Source organism: Xenopus tropicalis, chromosome 3, assembly GCF_000004195.4.
Source record: "Xenopus tropicalis strain Nigerian chromosome 3, UCB_Xtro_10.0, whole genome shotgun sequence".
Taxonomy (NCBI): domain Eukaryota; kingdom Metazoa; phylum Chordata; class Amphibia; order Anura; family Pipidae; genus Xenopus; species Xenopus tropicalis.
This window is the reverse complement of record NC_030679.2, coordinates 130,520,651-130,538,477: the sequence shown is the minus strand read 5'-3', so window position 1 is coordinate 130,538,477 and position 17,827 is coordinate 130,520,651. Positions and strand designations below refer to the sequence as shown.

The following is a 17,827-nucleotide window of genomic DNA, read 5'->3' as shown; positions in this document are numbered from 1 at the left end:
ACTGTAACAGATAGATAGATGGTACAGCCACTTTACAATTGTTCCATTTGTGAGAGTTGATGAAAGTGAAACCAAGGCATTTAAAAGAAAACATGCACCATAGGCCAAAGAGCACAGTGGCAGCCAAATGCCATAGTCCAGATAGCCCTGCAGCAGCCAAATGCTACATGTGCCATAGCCCAGATAGCCCTGCAGCAGCCAAATGCTACATGTGCCATAGCCCAGATAGCCCTGCAGCAGCCAAATGCTACATGTGCCATAGCCCAGATAGCCCTGCAGCAGCCAAATGCTACATGTGCCATAGCCCAGATAGCCCTGCAGCAGCCAAATGCCCCATGTGCCATAGCCCAGATAGCCCTGCAGCAGCCAAATGCCCCAGGTGCCATAGCCCAGATAGCCCTGCAGCAGCCAAATGCCCCAGGTGCCATAGCCCAGATAGCCCTGCAGCAGCCAAATGCCCCATGTGCCATAGCCCAGATAGCCCTGCATTAGCCAAATGCCCCATGTGCCATAGCCCAGATAGCCCTGCAGCAGCCAAATGCCCCATGTGCCATAGCCCAGATAGCCCTGCAGCAGCCAAATGCCCCATGTGCCATAGCCCAGATAGCCCTGCAGCAGCCAAATGCCCCATGTGCCATAGCCCAGATAGCCCTGCAGCAGCCAAATGCCCCATGTGCCATAGCCCAGATAGCCCTGCAGCAGCCAAATGCCCCATGTGCCATAGCCCAGATAGCCCTGCAGCAGCCAAATGCCCCATGTGCCATAGCCCAGATAGCCCTGCAGCAGTCAAATGCCACATCCTTAGTCTCTTAGGATCTTTAAGGACCCAGCCAACGCTGCATCATGATAAACATTTACATTCATCAGGGTTTTCTCATTTGAGGCCATTGTCATTGTACTCTTGGGCTACATTCTCAGGCTTTATAATTATTCTGACTGCCCAGTGAAATTTCTTTTGCTGACCAGTTAGGGAAGGACAACCTTCAGCGCTACAGGGGTTGTCGCAACCTTACTACTTGCAGAATCTCTCCATCACAAAGGAAAGCAGTTCTGCAAGCACTGGAGCAACAATCCTGCCATTAAGGCACATGATCCTGAGCCCCTGCTGGCATATCATACCAACCTGCTGGGCTGATGCCAATGTCACACGCACTGCCAAGGACAATGTTCCACTGATGCCATCACTCAGCTCCCGTCACACAATATCCCCAGCTCTTTGTTCTGCTGCTGCATTTCCCTGCCATGCACTTTACACACTGCTCCTGCCTTGGTACCTTTACATTCTGCTGTTTCTGGGGTGCCCCAAACCAGCTCCCCCACATTGAGGGCATCATAAAAAAGAAATGTGACATATACAGAATATGAAAAATATCATCTATTCACCCCTGCCTGCCTCAGTTTCACTGTCTAATTATTGGTTCCTATTGGGGCTAAGTAGCCAGCTGGCTGCCAGCCAGGCATCCAATTGCACATCATTATGGGTAATCACTATTCCTCCTACGCACCTTGCAGCAGTCCCTGGAACAGCCTGGCCTGCCTGTTCTGAAGCTCAGTTACTTGGATAAGGAAGCCCTTGCTGCATTATATTGTTATAAGAGCAGTGCCGGGTGTAGGAGTATAAGAGCAGTGCCGGAGAGGGTAGATAGGAGCATACAGGCCTAGACTGGCAACCTGTAAATTCTAGAAAATACCAGAGGGAAGCTGTGAGCTCCCAGGGCCCGGTGCTTTAGATTAGGGCTGGTTGGGCAGTTGTGTAGTTGACATGCCAGGCTGTACTGTGAGTCTTGGCCGGGGCATGCAGAGCAGAGTGGGGGGGGGGGGGAGAGGAGGTAGCAGTATAACACCTCATAAAGAGGGGATGGAATGAGTATAAATGCAGCAGAGAGAGGAGGGCAGGAAATGCAGTTCAGGGATATCAGGGTTGAATCCATACAAGCAGTACGGCGGGGGCTACAAAGTGTAGGTAGGGGAAGAGTGTAGGGTTTTCATTGTTTATACTGAGTCAGACTCAGGCTCTTGGTTTGACCCTACAGCTCCTGTATATAAAGATTTTCATCCTGTCCAGTCTGTGCTATTTGCTTAGGGGTACCCCCCTGACACCCACAGACCCTGATACCCCACCCACACAAGTCCTTATTGTGCCCTGCATCTCTCTGCTCACCCTATAGTAACACAGTGTTGAGTGAAACAAATACAGGAATTTGAACCTGAATTTCCATGGTGGTGTCAGCACCAATATTAGGCTGGTGAAGCCAATCACATCTTGCTTTATTTTTCTAATTGGATGCTGCAGTGAAGCAATTTAGTACCTACGCTAGTAAATGAGCAACCCCCTGCCTCACATGCTGTGGGTCTTTAACTCAGTGGTACATATGGGAGTGCAGGGGCCCTAGCCTCCCAATATGGTGTATATATATATATATATATATATGTATATGTATATATATAGAGCTGAGCCAGCAAAGGAACACTGAGAGTTCAAACAGACAGGGTTTTGGTAGAACAGTACCTCAATACCAGGGCGGTGCCAGGGGAAGTGACAGAGTGCAAAAGTCATAATTCCAGGGTGGGGCGGCCAACTGGTTACTATATCACACAGCAACTCCCGCTCCCAGCTGGGATATCATTTATTAGCCACTTAGTAACCAATTCAAACAGTTTTGGATCTCGTCTTTTGGTCAGACAAATCCATCCAACAATACCAAGTATAATTCCTAGTGCCCACCATGTCTGTAACCCAGAGTGCCCATGTACAGCCTTGGTGGGCAATATACTAACCAATCTGTGGGTTCTGGCAAATGCCAGAGAGGCTGCTGTAAGATGCCATAGTCACTCACTATTTATTGGGGCTGTTTGGGCCCCTGTGTTATTGAAATTCCAGGGCCAGTTTTAATATCCCAAAACCAGGCCTGATGAACATTGTTTGCAACAGGGATGGTTAAGCTGCAGGGTTCCAGCTCTTGTTGGACTACAGCTCCCAGGAGCTATGGTAAAACAGCAGCTAAGGAAAAGCAGTTTGGATGTCCCTGATACCCGTGTAAGACGTATATAACCATATACACACATACACTACCATACACATACACTACTATACACACACACTCTCTCTCCTTCTCTCAGACATAGACCCAATACTATATGCATACACTTCCAAAGACTTAGTGCAGTTGACAGTAGCAACCAATCAGCTTTTTGCTTTTATTTTCTAACTTGTAGCAGATAAATCATAACTTATTAACAATTGGTTGCTATAAGTAAATGAACTTCGGCCATTTAGCAGCTACTTGAGTAAATGAGCCCTACAGACACCCACAGGTATACATGGGCAGCCACACAGTCCCAGAGGGGGATGCAAGCCCACACACTAAAGCAAGGGTCGCTTACGGCAGCTGCTGAACTAGAACTCCCAGCACCCCACTGCCATGACCTGGAGGACGGATATCCAGATTTATACACTGAAAATATCAAACAACTGTTACGCGCTATAATAGCTCCCTAAATGCACCCCTGTGATCCAAGGGACCCAGGGCAAAAGCATTTTGTGCTCTAACCAAAATACTGCCCCTGGGTAAACTGCAGGTATCAGTCCCACTGACTGAGTGACTATTTGCAACTAGGGTGCCACCTCTCCCCTTTATTAACAGCCATATCCTGAATCCACATTCTGCATGGCTAAATAGCAATTCATTTAGAAGCATGCTGCAGACTCAACTGATTTATATGCAACCATGCAGCATACATCTAAATTAATTCAATTAATTAAAGTCAGTTAGCTGTGCATGATGTACATTCATGATGTGGCTGCTATTAAAGGGGTGAGGTGGCACCCTACGTGCAAACATAGAAGTAAGGTCTCACTCGTGTGGCTGCTTCTTTGTATTCATGCATGGCAGACAGAATGGGAGGCCAGCTTGAAAGGCGCCTTCCATTCTACTCATTAATGGTGGTTTTCAGACCCTTTGGGTAACAAATTCAATAAAGAATACCGATTCTCCGAGTCAGCTACAAGAAAACAAATTTACCCAACAGAAATTTTGTCATAGTCAAGGTTAAAACCCTTATGGCTTAACCAAAGTACAAGTGTTCATGTAACATCGAGCGCTATTATGTAATAACACAAAAGCCCGTGTATCAGGGGGATTAACATCTTGTTATGTGGCTAATATTGCGCTATTAGATAAAAAATATAAAATAATAAGCTGTGTTCTGAAGGGAGTTAACAGCTAGTTCAGTAACTAGTGTTGTGCTATTTAGATGAAAGTTTTTTATTTTTATTTGTTATGTTGATATACTTGTGTATTTTGACTGAGGGGGTGGGTTTTGATGTCATCACGTTTGATTGATTGATACACTTCCACGTTACTGTCCGTCTGTTTTCCCGCCAAACACAATATATAAGGTCCGAGCAAATCTCACTGTGTAACTTTGACGAAGGCTGGTGTTGCAGCCGAAGCGTCAGTTGTCGTGCCACTTCAATAAAGCACTAAAAATGATATACTCCTGCATACAGGACAACTGGCCACCGTGGCCAGTATTTCACCATTCTAGCCAGTAAAATATCAATCTGGCATGTGTATTGCAAATACTGATCTGCCCCATTCCTACTCCCAGGTAACCAACCCTCCCAGGTGGTTGTTGGACTATATCAATTCAAGCTCCTCTTGGAGGTCCAGCCTTTAGCTCACACATATAGGAAAATACTGTAAGATAGCCATTCAACCATTGTTCCAAGAATATCTAGGACAGGAAATAAATACTCAGGCCAAATCTCACCCTAACCAACTATCAAGCTGGGCTTTTGGGTGTTTCTAAGAGAGCAAATGGACTTTTTACCCAAATGCCACTCTGACCCTGACCTCCAAGGACAGAGCTGCCCCACAGCTTGGAATAAATATGATTTGAAACAATTGTACTTTGATTCTGCTACAAAGCCCTAACAGCCAAGTAAAGCACAGGGAACTGCAATAATGCCAAACACCACTACCTTCTCACTTGTGGGCATGTTAACTCTCTAGCTGCCAGGCATTATCGGCTCATAGTGGATGAACTGAGCAAGTAATGATCTGCTCTGGGCACTAATACCTCTGTGACAGAGCAAGAGCGCCACCTTCTGTGCAAGAAAGATCATTGTACTAAAAGGGCAGTGATATACACCAAACTGACTGTTGCAAATTCTGGTGTTAAAAGGCATAAATCTAAACTATCAGTCATGTACAAAGTTATGAGCAGCTTTTACACTATGAACAGAGGTACTTGTGCCTTACAACATGCTCTTCTGTGTTTCTGTTTGTAAATGAGCCCTACAGTTTTGTAAGCATGTGTTTCATTTCTTTTGTAACAGTAAATATTAATGTAATGACGTTTAAGATTTCTTTGAACTCAATCACAGAGCTAATGAATTACAGCATAAAATGATCCTCTACATGCAAAGCCATGGCAAATTCAGGGTAGAGGTTCCTAAGACTGGGGTAACAAAGAGGTTAATGGAGAAGGAAAGGCTAATAGAGAGTTAATCTCAAGCTGCAGGCATACCTTCAGTTCTCAATAGTGCCCTTAAGTCTCCCCATAATTCTCCCGTTCAGATGATCAGAGGGGGGGGGAGTAAGCCTTAGCATTCTTGGGGGGGGGGGGAGCAGGAGAGAGGAGAGAGCTGCGTGTCTCTGGCACAGAGACAAGGGCATAGCCTGAAGAACACTTGACACCAATGATTTGGGTACCCCTCTGATAGCCATTGAACTATAGCAGGCAGATGGGTAGAGCAATGTTTTTATGAGTTTGATGCGCTTAAAATGATGGGCCCTAAGGTAGTGCTTTGCCAAAGTACCTCTGCCCCTCTGCTTTTTCCCATTGCAATGCTAATCTTGGTTGTAGAGTTTCTGTTGCCACAATGAGGCCTTAATGTGCCCTGAAAGTGCTGCTTTAAACCCATGTGCTACCCAGGGATCCACCAATATTCAATGTTCACACATTTTACAGATTTATTTGTAATAATTATCTTAGTAAAACACCATTTTGGAAGATATGGTAACATTCCTGCATATAACAGAATAGCCTTCACAAATAACAATGCATAATTCCTATCCAAACTGCCAGTGGTTGGCAGGGGATGATGGGAGCTCTTGACGAGCAACAGGTGCAGAAGTCTGGCATCCTTGCTCTTCCTCTGCACATGTAATGTACTGAATGGGCTCCTAAAAAACCCATCACACAGATGCACACAAGAATTCTCCCAGAACACCCTTTATAACAGGGAATACACACACATATAACCCCCCCAACTATGCTGTCCAACACTCCCAGAAGACACACTGAGTAGTCACACTCTCTCTCATCTCATCTGCATATAGAGGTGGAAGTTGTCACAAGCTGAGTAGGGGGGTACTTCAGGACACAGCTCAAACTTCCCCCCCCTCATGTTCTGACTTGGAACTTGCCAGCTTTGGTCATGTACTTGATGCCTTTGAATGGTTTGTATTTCTCTCCATACATGTCCAGCCTGTTTACCTTCAGACCTGTTAGGGAACAAAGCAGATATATCAGATCATAACAAGAGAAAATAAAAATACAGTGTGCGACCTTGTTAGGCATAAAACTGATGGATACAATACACAGTATGGCCACCGTTCTACTGTTCCATTCATTTGGCCCAACAACCTAAATAAACGGAGTAGCAGGAAGAGAATGTAATCTTCACTTTCTCATCCGCCGATGCACCATACACTGGCAAGATGTAAGGGGACCACAGCACCAACCCTACTAGCACTGACCACCTAATCCTGGTGTACCTGATATGGCCAACTGTTGGATCTTGAAATGCAGGTTCAAGGTGGGGTTTTCATCTGGCTTTGAGCATCCAGCCTGAAGGATCATGGTCCCCTTGAGATTTGGTAACTTCTGAGGATTAATTTTTCCTACATCCCAGGACAAGAGCTGGAACGGGGTTAAAGCAAGAGAGAGGCAAATTAGTTCTGGAGCAAGGACAGAATTAAAAAAAAATAAAAAGGCATTCATGAAATATTAACAAAAGAAAAATGTCAGATTTCTTGCCCTCTGCATGCAGTGAGATACTTGACAAGCTGGCAGAGGATGCTGGGAGTGGATATTATATGACTGCAGAAGTGCTGACCTTGGTCACTGGATCAAAGACATGAGTTCCTTGGGAAGGGGTTAGCGTCATGTTCAGCACTCCCTTGGGCATCTGCCCGGTGAGGGTGACCCCTTCCACTGTTTTCCCCATGCTCTGCTTTGGTCCTAGCGTGACTTCAAATCTCCCGCCGCTGCTTCCTTCCCGGAAACTAATTGCATGTTTCACATACACAGGAATGGCCACCAAGCTGCAATGCACAGAGAGACAGATACATAGGTGAGGTGCAGGATTGGCTTCAGAGCTGACTCTTACTGCTCCTTGACTGGCACTGCAGCAAATTTACATTATGCCCAATGCCTTCACCTCTTAATGTAAGCTGGCCACATTGCAAGCCTAATTTGCACTGAGTATACCATCTTATGATTCATTACCCAGTGCTATGTGCTGAACTTCAAATCTGTGGAGAAAGCCACTTCTGAGTGAAAGACATTTTCATATGTCTGGATGGGCAGCAAGCTCCCTGCTATTAAAGGAGAAGGAAAGGAATTTTACTACCAACAGATTTGCCACATTAGTGCCATCTAGAACGCTATATTTATTCTGCAGAAAGCTTTACTATACCCGAGTTAACAGCCCTAGAAGCTCCCTCTGTTGTTTAAGATAGCAGCTGCCATTTTAGCTTGGTCTTCATAGCTTCTTGCTGTAGCTACCTGCTGCAGGTAGTTTAGATTACACAGAGTTGGAAGGGAAGCAAATTCTGATGAGATGGGGGGGTGAATTCTGATGGGAGGGGGAGGAGTGAGGAGAGAGCTGGTCAGAAGCGTGCCCCTGCCCTGAAGGATTTTCTGAGTGCAGGAAGTCCGACACTGAAGAATATGTGAACACAAAAGAAATCCTATGTTTCAGGATTTCAGGACTCAGTGCAGTGTTTCTGTGAGTGCTTATGGCTGAATTTACATAGACCTTTCTGATAAAGCTTACTTAGTTTTTACCTTTCCTTCTCCTTTAATGATAGAAATGGTAACGGTCTGTAGGAGTGTGTGACCTGGAAGCAATAAAATGCACAAGTGCAGGGGTATGTGATGGCTTGGGAGGTCATCCTCTGCCTTACTTTTGAGCGCTGACATGGTAGGACAGCAGCCGGAAGTTCCCATCAGGCGGGATGAAGGAAAGGATCCTCTCTGACTCCCACCGCTTGAAACGTACGCATGGGTGAAAACTCACATCATCCAGGAGACGGGGATTCTAGGAAATAAAGGGGAATACCATTTTGTTAAGTCTCGACATTAATTCCTATTATCATAGGTGCCAATTGTTTTCTTTTTTTTTTTTTTTTTATCGACCCACATCTTTCCCATGACAGGGAGCAGACCTCATAAGAGTTAGGAATGATAATAAATGGGTGGAGTTTGGTGCTGGGCTAAAGGCTAACTGGGCAAGGTCAAAACTACAGACCACCCTTTCCTAGCTACGAGCCCCTTTCTCTATATTGGCCAGTATTTGCTATGTATTCCCCACAGCACTCATGCATTGCCCTCTTGGGGGTCATGTATTCTCTCACTGACCTGTACAATATATTACTGTGTATATGTGTATATATATTAAATCAAAGTACTGTTTACAGTTGGAGATTCCTCTGGTGCCTTTAAATCCTCACACATAATGCCCTACAGAACCCGTGCCTGCTTTCCCTTTGATACTGCAAGTGATATGACTAATGAATATATAAAACAGAGCAGGAAGCTGGGCTGGGGGTCCATGGCTATAAAATGCCCTTCCTTTGAACTTCATTTTAATCAGAACCATACCCAGCCTCTGAGCCCAGCACTAAACCTTGCTGTTTCATGAAGCCACGCAGAGCGATAGAGTGGGGGGAGAAAGAGCGGAAAATTACTGACATTTATGCTGCTTTGCATTTTAGGCAATGGATCTTTTTAGTTTCTTTTCCATAGTGATTTCATTCATTGCCCTACTTTTACCCCTGTTTCACCTCTTCCATTCCTGTTCCCTTACCATGAAAGACAGAGTCAGATCTGGCATCCCGCTTAGTTTTACACAGGCGTCAATCACCCCCTGAATCTCTGCTGTCACAGTGCATCCTGTGAGAGGGAAAAATCTACTTATTATTTTGAGACTACAATGTATCAACCACATTCCCCTGAGAGACACTTAATCAGCTGTTGCCAGCCAGTGCTGTATGTACATAATGTAATACATTTAATCTCTACGCACTAGCAATGCAACCCCATCATGAGCACAAGAGATATCCATGGGATGGTAAGGAGTCAAATCACCCCTGAAAAAGTGGATGCTAGTAGTTTTAGGTCAGCAACATCCAGAGAGCCTTAAAGTATCCACACACATTGTGACCTGCTTGTTTTGTGAGGTCTCCAAACAAGCAAATCTTCTCCCAATATGCCCACCTATGGCGGGTTAATTCGAGTGTTAGGCCCAAGGACCGCATCAACACGCCGCTGTGGTCCACAATCCCGGAAAATTAAGCCCAGAGTCAGACTGGGCCGTCGGGACACCGGGAAAAATCCGGGCAGCCCAGACCCAACCCTTGCCGGTGATCCCCCTGCCCAACCATTCCTCCCCCTATGGGTTAAACTTACGCGCGCTCAGGGGAGGACGTCGGGTGGGCGCCCCTACGGGGGGGTTAGGGGAAGCAGCCAGTGGGCCCTGCACCTCCCAGTCCAACCCTAACTAAGCTTAAGCCAGATGATGGTTGGGTATGCCCATATAAGGGCAGAAAAGACTTCGAATCAACAGCTGAAACCTGCACGTGTATGGCCAACTACTCTGTGTTGCTGCACTAACTCTGCCCATTAAGACTAAATACCGTGGGGTCTCAATGAGAACAATACATGTCAGACAGCTATAACCTTATTTATTAATACCTTTACTTTTGTATCCATGCTAGGTACCTGATTTATCAATGATGGCATCAATTTCCTCGATAACATCAAAATAAGCCTCATTATTGGTGTATTTTACTCCTGTCCGTCTCCAAGGAACCACGGAGAGCTGTCCAGTGGGAAGTTGGTCCCCAACATTAGAACTGCCTAGAAGCAAGGACAATAACATTAGAGAACCCCTTACACAGTAACTTTTTTTTTAGTTTGCTTTTATCTTCTGCTCTCTATTTTGAGCTTAAGGGGCAGTGCATCTCTTTTTGCAACAAGAGTCCTGCATCAGGTTGGGTACCCACAGAATACCTGCAAATTGTTCAGAAAGCTCCTGATTCCCTGAATATGTGGGCAGTGTGTGGGTATCCTGCCTGGGTACCCAGATCAAATGCAGGCTCTCACAACCCCCCGCCCCTGTTAAAAGATCATTTTCTCCCCATGACCTGGTTGATCTGCCTCCAGAATGATGTCACTTCTGGTATCGCAGGTCTCGGATTGGGATAGAAACAAACAACTTCCAGGAAGGGTCGAGGAAGAAGCCTAGAGGGTTAGCAGGTCCAGGTCAGCCCAACAGGACCCGTGCAGGACTCTAATATGAATGCAAATAATAGGACTTGTACTGAACATACTTTTTGCCTATTGCTTTAATTAAGAAATATCTATATTTTTTTTGTTATTTCTTGCACTAAACAGGGTTCTTGGTGAACTGCTGATTTGTTTTAATTATGCTTGGGCAAGTTAGGAAGTAGAAATAGAATAAAATGTACTTTTAGTTTCAGATTTTGCTCTGTCTAGTGCAATGGATATTAAAACAATAGGTAGCATAAGCCCTATATGTTGCCCCCATGGGGTGTACACTGCCCCCACTGTTTACCTTTATTGTAGTGTGAACCTTTTATAGCAAGTGAGGTTAGACAAGACTTAAGGTGTTCCCTGCATTAGAGAGAAAGGTAAGCAAACAGGTCCAACCACCAATCCAGCCTCAGGATAGGGGAGAAGTACTGACCTCAGACTGCAAGCCGGACCTGTCACTAGGTGCCCAGTCATTTGTAAATTACCTGTGATGGTGTTGACCACACTGCGAAGAATGGTTGGAGGCTTGATGAGCTCCTTCAGGATGTTGGACTCAGTAGCAAGAGGGAACCCATTATCCAGCATTTCCTCAAGAACCTCATATACAACTACCACGTTTTCCTTAATCACAGCCTCAGAGCAGGAGCCAAAATAATCCTTATGGGCAAACAATAGGTGGGCACAATTAGTGAAATAGTAAAAATTATGGGACAAGAACCAGTAAAGGGCATCCATGCCAGAAAAGATTGTAGGGGGGTACAGGAAGTCAAACTTCTACTTCCTGCAGAGACATCATAAGAATTTGTGTGGATCCATAATACTTACTAAACTGGGGCCTCACCTGCAGGTCTCATGCATTATAAGGGGTAATGTACCCCCTGCTGTAAACTTTAAGGATCACTCATGTATTATAATTTACAGTAGGGGGTACATTATCCCTTATAATACATGAGTGATACTCAGAGTTCCCTGTATAACTCAGCCTGCAGCCTTGTGCCTTTATATGGGCACAGAACCCCTCAGTGACTTCTAATATCCTTATCATTTACAGTAGGGGGTACATTATCCCTTATAATACATGAGTGATACTCAGAGTTCCCTGTATAACTCAGCCTGCAGCCTTGTGCCTTTATATGATGACAGAGCCCCTCAGTGACTTCTAATATCCTTATAATTTACAGCAGAGGGTACATTATCACTTATAAGGATATTAGAAGTCACTGAGGCATTCTGTGACCATATAAAGGAACATCAGGTAGTATTTTTTGTAATAGTGAGTCATGTGACACAAATTAAGTCACAAAGCACTGATAATAACTAAACTGATAACATCACTAAACATGTTAATAAAGAACATATTGTACAGGATATTCATGGCTCCTATGTATTTATAAGCCCAATGGGATGAAGACTAACTTTGTAATTACAAGCTCCTTTCACACAAAAAAAGTGGGTGTGATTCATTAAAATTGCTGCATGCCCTCTATTCAAAGGAACATCTAAGAGCCCTGTATTGAGCATGACAGGAACATAACAGCTTACCTGGAATGTGTCCACCACGCGGTGAAGGAACTCAATAGCGAAAAGCGGGGGCACTTCTGTCTGAATGACAGCCACAAAAAAGATGCCGTGCCTGTAGACGCTGAGAAGGTAGTGGTGAGGGGTCTGAATGATTGGGGGCACATTCTCTGCCTCTGATGCCCTTTCCTGGGCTTCAAAGAAGTAGTCACAAACAGAGCGGGATACCACACTTTTCCAGTGCTTCTCTAGGAAGATGTCCCCCGAAGGGTTAATCAAAAACAGGCTGTGGATCATGATGGGCTGGGCAAGGCAGATGTAAGGTGCGGAGAGTTTCTTCTGTTTGCCTGGGGAAAAAAAAATACAATTTAATTTTTTAACTAAGCATTTTTTAAATTTTACAGTTACGTGTATATGTGCTTGCTACTGAAAGACTATCTGTGTATCAATGTATAATGTCTGCATTGCCACTTCTGACTCCTGAGGTAATGTAGCAGAAGCTCATTAACGGAATACTGTCATGGGAAAGCATTTATTTTTGTATTAATTTTTTACATTTAATATGGGGCTAGCCATATTCTTCTTTATTTCCCAGGGTGCCACAGTCATGTGACCTGTGCTCTGATAAACTTCAGTCACACTTTACTGCTGAGCTGCAAGTTGGAGTGATATCCCCCCCCTCTCAGCAGCCGATCAGCAGACCAATGGGAAGGGAGCAAGATAGCAGCTCCCAGTAGGTATCAGAATAGCACTCAATAGTAAGAAATCCAAGTCTGGCTTTGGACTCCTCCAGTTACATGGGAGTAGGAGAAACAATAGGTTAGCTGAAAGCAGTTCTAATGTGTAGCGCTGGCTCCTTCTGAAAGCTCAGACTCACAATGCACTGAGATGGCGCCTACACACTAATATTACAGCTAAAATAATACATTTGTTGGTTAAAGAATAACATTTTTAATGGTAGAGTGAATTATTATTATGTAAACAGTGTAATTAGAAATTAAAAGTATACCATACAAATCATGACAGTATCCCTTTAACAGACCTGGAGGTGAACCGAGTCCTGCTACATTGTTTCGAGAGTCAGGATCACAAAGGCTACTGAATAGCCTCCCAAACATGTTCCTATGGAGCTGCCATACAGGATCCTACAGATAAGTCATAAACCATCCAGGATTTTACTGTTGGAATGATTTTTCTTAGGAAAGGCACAGTCACACTGTGGGTGGTAGGAAGGCACTTTCTAGCAATAACTGTAGTTCTGACTACTGAATACAATTATGAGCTCAGTTGTTCTCTCACTGACTGTTCCCATCCCTGGGGGGGGGGGGGGGGGTGTAAGGGGGCGTGGGAAAGGCATAGAGTTGGGCTTCCAAACAATATTTGTATAGTATAAAGCCTTCTTTACTTGCTCGATTTGGCATTGGCAGGTACTTAACCCCCTGCAAGTTTAAAGTGGCAGATGGTCTGCTAGGGGAACAGAGCATTCACTATTTTTGGAGCCCTGGTTTGTAAGGGTTGATGAATATGTATTTATTAACTCCTGCTCTGTATAATGATAAGTATCTATACACTGATAATGACCAGGCTGCTCTGTATAATGATGCTGAGTATCTCTATACGCTGATAATGACCAGGCTGCTCTGTATAATGATGCTGAGTATCTCTATACGCTGATAATGACCAGGCTGCTCTGTATAATGATGCTGAGTATCTCTATACACTGATAATGACCAGGCTGCTCTGTATAATGATGCTGAGTATCTCTATACGCTGATAATGACCAGGCTGCTCTGTATAATGATGACGAGTATCTCTATACACTGATAATGACCAGGCTGCTCTGTATAATGATGACGAGTATCTCTATACACTGATAATGACCAGGCTGCTCTGTATAATGATGCTGAGTATCTCTATACACTGATAATGACTAGGCTGCTCTGTATAATGATGCTGAGTATCTCTATACGCTGATAATGACCAGGCTGCTCTGTATAATGATGCTGAGTATCTCTATACGCTGATAATGACCAGGCTGCTCTGTATAATGATGCTGAGTATCTCTATACGCTGATAATGACCAGGCTGCTCTGTATAATGATGCTGAGTATCTCTATACACTGATAATGACCAGGCTGCTCTGTATAATGATGGCGAGTATCTCTATACACTGATAATGACCAGGCTGCTCTGTATAATGATGGCGAGTATCTCTATACACTGATAATGACCAGGCTGCTCTGTATAATGATGCTGAGTATCTCTATACACTGATAATGACCAGGCTGCTCTGTATAATGATGCTGAGTATCTCTATACACTGATAATGACTAGGCTGCTCTGTATAATGATGCTGAGTATCTCTATACGCTGATAATGACCAGGCTGCTCTGTATAATGATGCGGAGTATCTCTATACACTGATAATGACTAGGCTGCTCTGTATAATGATGATGAGTATCTCTATACGCTGATAATGACCAGGCTGCTCTGTATAATGATGTTGAGTATCTCTATACACTGATAATGACCAGGCTGCTCTGTATAATGATGCTGAGTATCTCTATACACTGATAATGACCAGGCTGCTCTGTATAATGATGCTGAGTATCTCTATACACTGATAATGACTAGGCTGCTCTGTATAATGATGCTGAGTATCTCTATACGCTGATAATGACCAGGCTGCTCTGTATAATGATGCTGAGTATCTCTATACACTGATAATGACCAGGCTGCTCTGTATAATGATGCTGAGTATCTCTATACGCTGATAATGACCAGGCTGCTCTGTATAATGATGATGAGTATCTCTATACGCTGATAATGACCAGGCTGCTCTGTATAATGATGCTGAGTATCTCTATACGCTGATAATGACCAGGCTGCTCTGTATAATGATGCTGAGTATCTCTATACACTGATAATGCCTAGGCTGCTCTGTATAATGATGATGAGTATCTCTATACGCTGATAATGACCAGGCTGCTCTGTATAATGATGCTGAGTATCTCTATACACTGATAATGACTAGGCTGCTCTGTATAATGATGCTGAGTATCTCTATACGCTGATAATGACCAGGCTGCTCTGTATAATGATGCTGAGTATCTCTATACACTGATAATGACCAGGCTGCTCTGTATAATGGTGCTGAGTATCTCTATACGCTGATAATGACCAGGCTGCTCTGTATAATGATACTGAGTATCTCTATACACTGATAATGACCAGGCTGCTCTGTATAATAATGCTGAGTATCTCTATACGCTGATAATGACCAGGCTGCTCTGTATAATGATGCTGAGTATCTCTATACACTGATAATGACCAGGCTGCTCTGTATAATGATACTGAGTATCTCTATACACTGATAATGACCAGGCTGCTCTGTATAATGAGGCTGAGTATCTCTATATGCTGATAATGACCGGGCTGCTCTGTATAATAATGCTGAGTATCTCTATACACTGATAATGACCAGGCTGCTCTGTATAATGATCTGAGTATCTCTATACACTGATAATGACCAGGCTGCTCTGTATAATGAGGCTGAGTATCTCTATATGCTGATAATGACCAGGCTGCTCTGTATAATGATACTGAGTATCTCTATACACTGATAATGACCGGGCTGCTCTGTATAATGATGCTGAGTATCTCTATACGCTGATAATGACCAGGCTGCTCTGTATAATGGTGCTGAGTATCTCTATAGGGATATATAGGGCCCTGCTGTGCAGGAATGACGTGTATCTCAGGGCACAGGACTGGATATTCCCTATTCATACAGAAGCCGGAGGGAGAGAGGAAGAAGTTTCACACTCACACAGAGACAAGGAGCTATGGAGGCTACTCCCACTCTCATAGAGGCAGCAATAAAAGCAGATGCCCGGGCAGGTGAAGGAAGGAAGGTAAATAAGAGTGCTGAGGGCTCCTACCTCACACAGGATGTTCCGGCACCATTAAAAAGCACGTAACCAGCGCCACAGCAGCTTCCTCGGTCAGATGATGTCCCCTCCCCTCTCCCAGCGCTCAGCTGACTCTCCCTCTCCCAGCAACCAGCAGGCTGGGGCTTTGTGTGAGGGGGCGGGGCATAGGCTTGGGGCGGGGCATAGGCTTGTGTGGCGGTGTGTAAGCCGATGCCTGTGTGTGTGTGTGGAACTGTAAGCTTGAATGGAAGTGTTTGTGCTGGAGGTTTCTTCTGAGTGATCACGGGAATAGACCTGCAGTGAGAACATGAGAGAAGAGGGGCGGTTATATGGGCCCCTATACCTTCTGTATTGTTTCTGGGGCCCCCACTGGCTAAATTAAAAGATGACATTCCTGTAACAAAGGCTGCGGGTTGGACATTTCTAGTATCAAGTGCACTGGGCCATTTCTGTGTAGACAAGTAGCCCCTCTGGCCCTAACAAGGAAAATGCCTCTTGTGACAACCTTAGGGCAAGTGCTCTGTGGTGGCTGAAAGTTCCAGCCATATGGCACTAGGCTTATTTCTCAGGGTGCCATCTTGTTTACCCCACAATTGTGTTAAAATTACATGCTAGAAGCACCTCAAGCCTAATGTAGGGGGCCTAGACAAAGTGTGTGGGGGATAGGAATACATAAGATGGCTGCCATGATTGCTGCAGTGTAGTCAAAATACCATTATATACAAGTGACTAGGGCTGCCGTCAAGCTGATATTTTATTGGTCTTGCCAGGGTTGGACTGGGCCGCCGGGACACTGGGAAAAATCTCGGTGGGCCCCGGCGGCCCAGACCTGATCCTTGCCCTCACTACCTCTGCCCGACAGTTCCTCCCCTGATGCGTTAAATATACGTGCGCTCGGGAGGATATCGGATGGGGGACCCTGCAGGGGGGGGTGTTAGGGGACAAGGCTGGCGGGGGCACCTGCAGGGCCATGGTGGGCCCTGCACCCCCAGTCCAACCCTGGGCCTGGCTGGTAAAAATGATGCTTAATGCCAATTTTATTAAAATTTTCAAAAATATATGGACAGGTTTTTTCCAGAAAAGGTGACATGAATAATAACATATAGCCCCTAGCCCCATTCCTTGCCCTTTTGTGAGGTACTTTTGTATAGTAATATCCCCACGCTAAGAGACATCGTCAGCAAAATGTCCATGTACGTTTGTATTTATCACATATTTAATTGCTCCCTCAATTGAAGGCAAATTTCGGAGAGTCTATAAAGCTCCAATCATCTGCAAGGTGCAGGAGGGCTGCATTAGTGTGCCTCTGTAAAAATGTGGGAGAACTGACAGGTGCCAAGAAGTTTTCAGCATTCAATAAGTCCTCCATGTGCAACGTTGACCTAAACTCATACTTACACCTCTCAACTAGGGCTTCATGTCTGTGTCACAGCAAATCACTCAGGGCATTAAAACAATTGCTTGGAATCACTGCCACCAACACATTCCCCCTGCTTCCTCAACAAGGCCTCACATAATCACAACTATAGACACCTCATGTTTTGGGTCTGCTTTTAAGGAGAACTATCACAAATATAAAAAGTCCACTAAAATGTGTAGTGGGTGTTTAAAGGCAAACTGTCATGGGAAAATGTTTGTTTTTTTTTCAAAACACATCAGTCAATAGAGTTTCTGCATTGTAATCTGTTTTTCAAAAACAAACAGATTTTTTAGATTTAATTTTGAAATTTCACATGGGGCTAGCCATATTCTTCATTTCCCAGGGTGCCACAGCCACGTGACCTGTGCTCTGATAAACTTCAGTCACA

At 44.6% G+C, this 17,827-nt stretch overlaps 1 protein-coding gene across 2 annotated transcripts; it reads right to left on the bottom strand.

Moving 5' to 3' along the window:
* Positions 1-5,953: 5,953 nt before the first annotated feature.
* Positions 5,954-16,102, bottom strand: ap3m2 (adaptor related protein complex 3 subunit mu 2). Of its 2 annotated transcripts, none has more exon segments than NM_001016650.2 (9): positions 5,954-6,512; positions 6,786-6,930; positions 7,127-7,334; positions 8,199-8,332; positions 9,101-9,186; positions 10,015-10,152; positions 11,055-11,226; positions 12,112-12,434; positions 16,029-16,102. In NM_001016650.2, coding segments are annotated over 8 exon segments (1,257 nt in total). In that variant the 5' UTR covers positions 12,385-12,434; positions 16,029-16,102; the 3' UTR covers positions 5,954-6,411.
* Between the last annotated feature and the right edge of the window lie 1,725 nt (positions 16,103-17,827).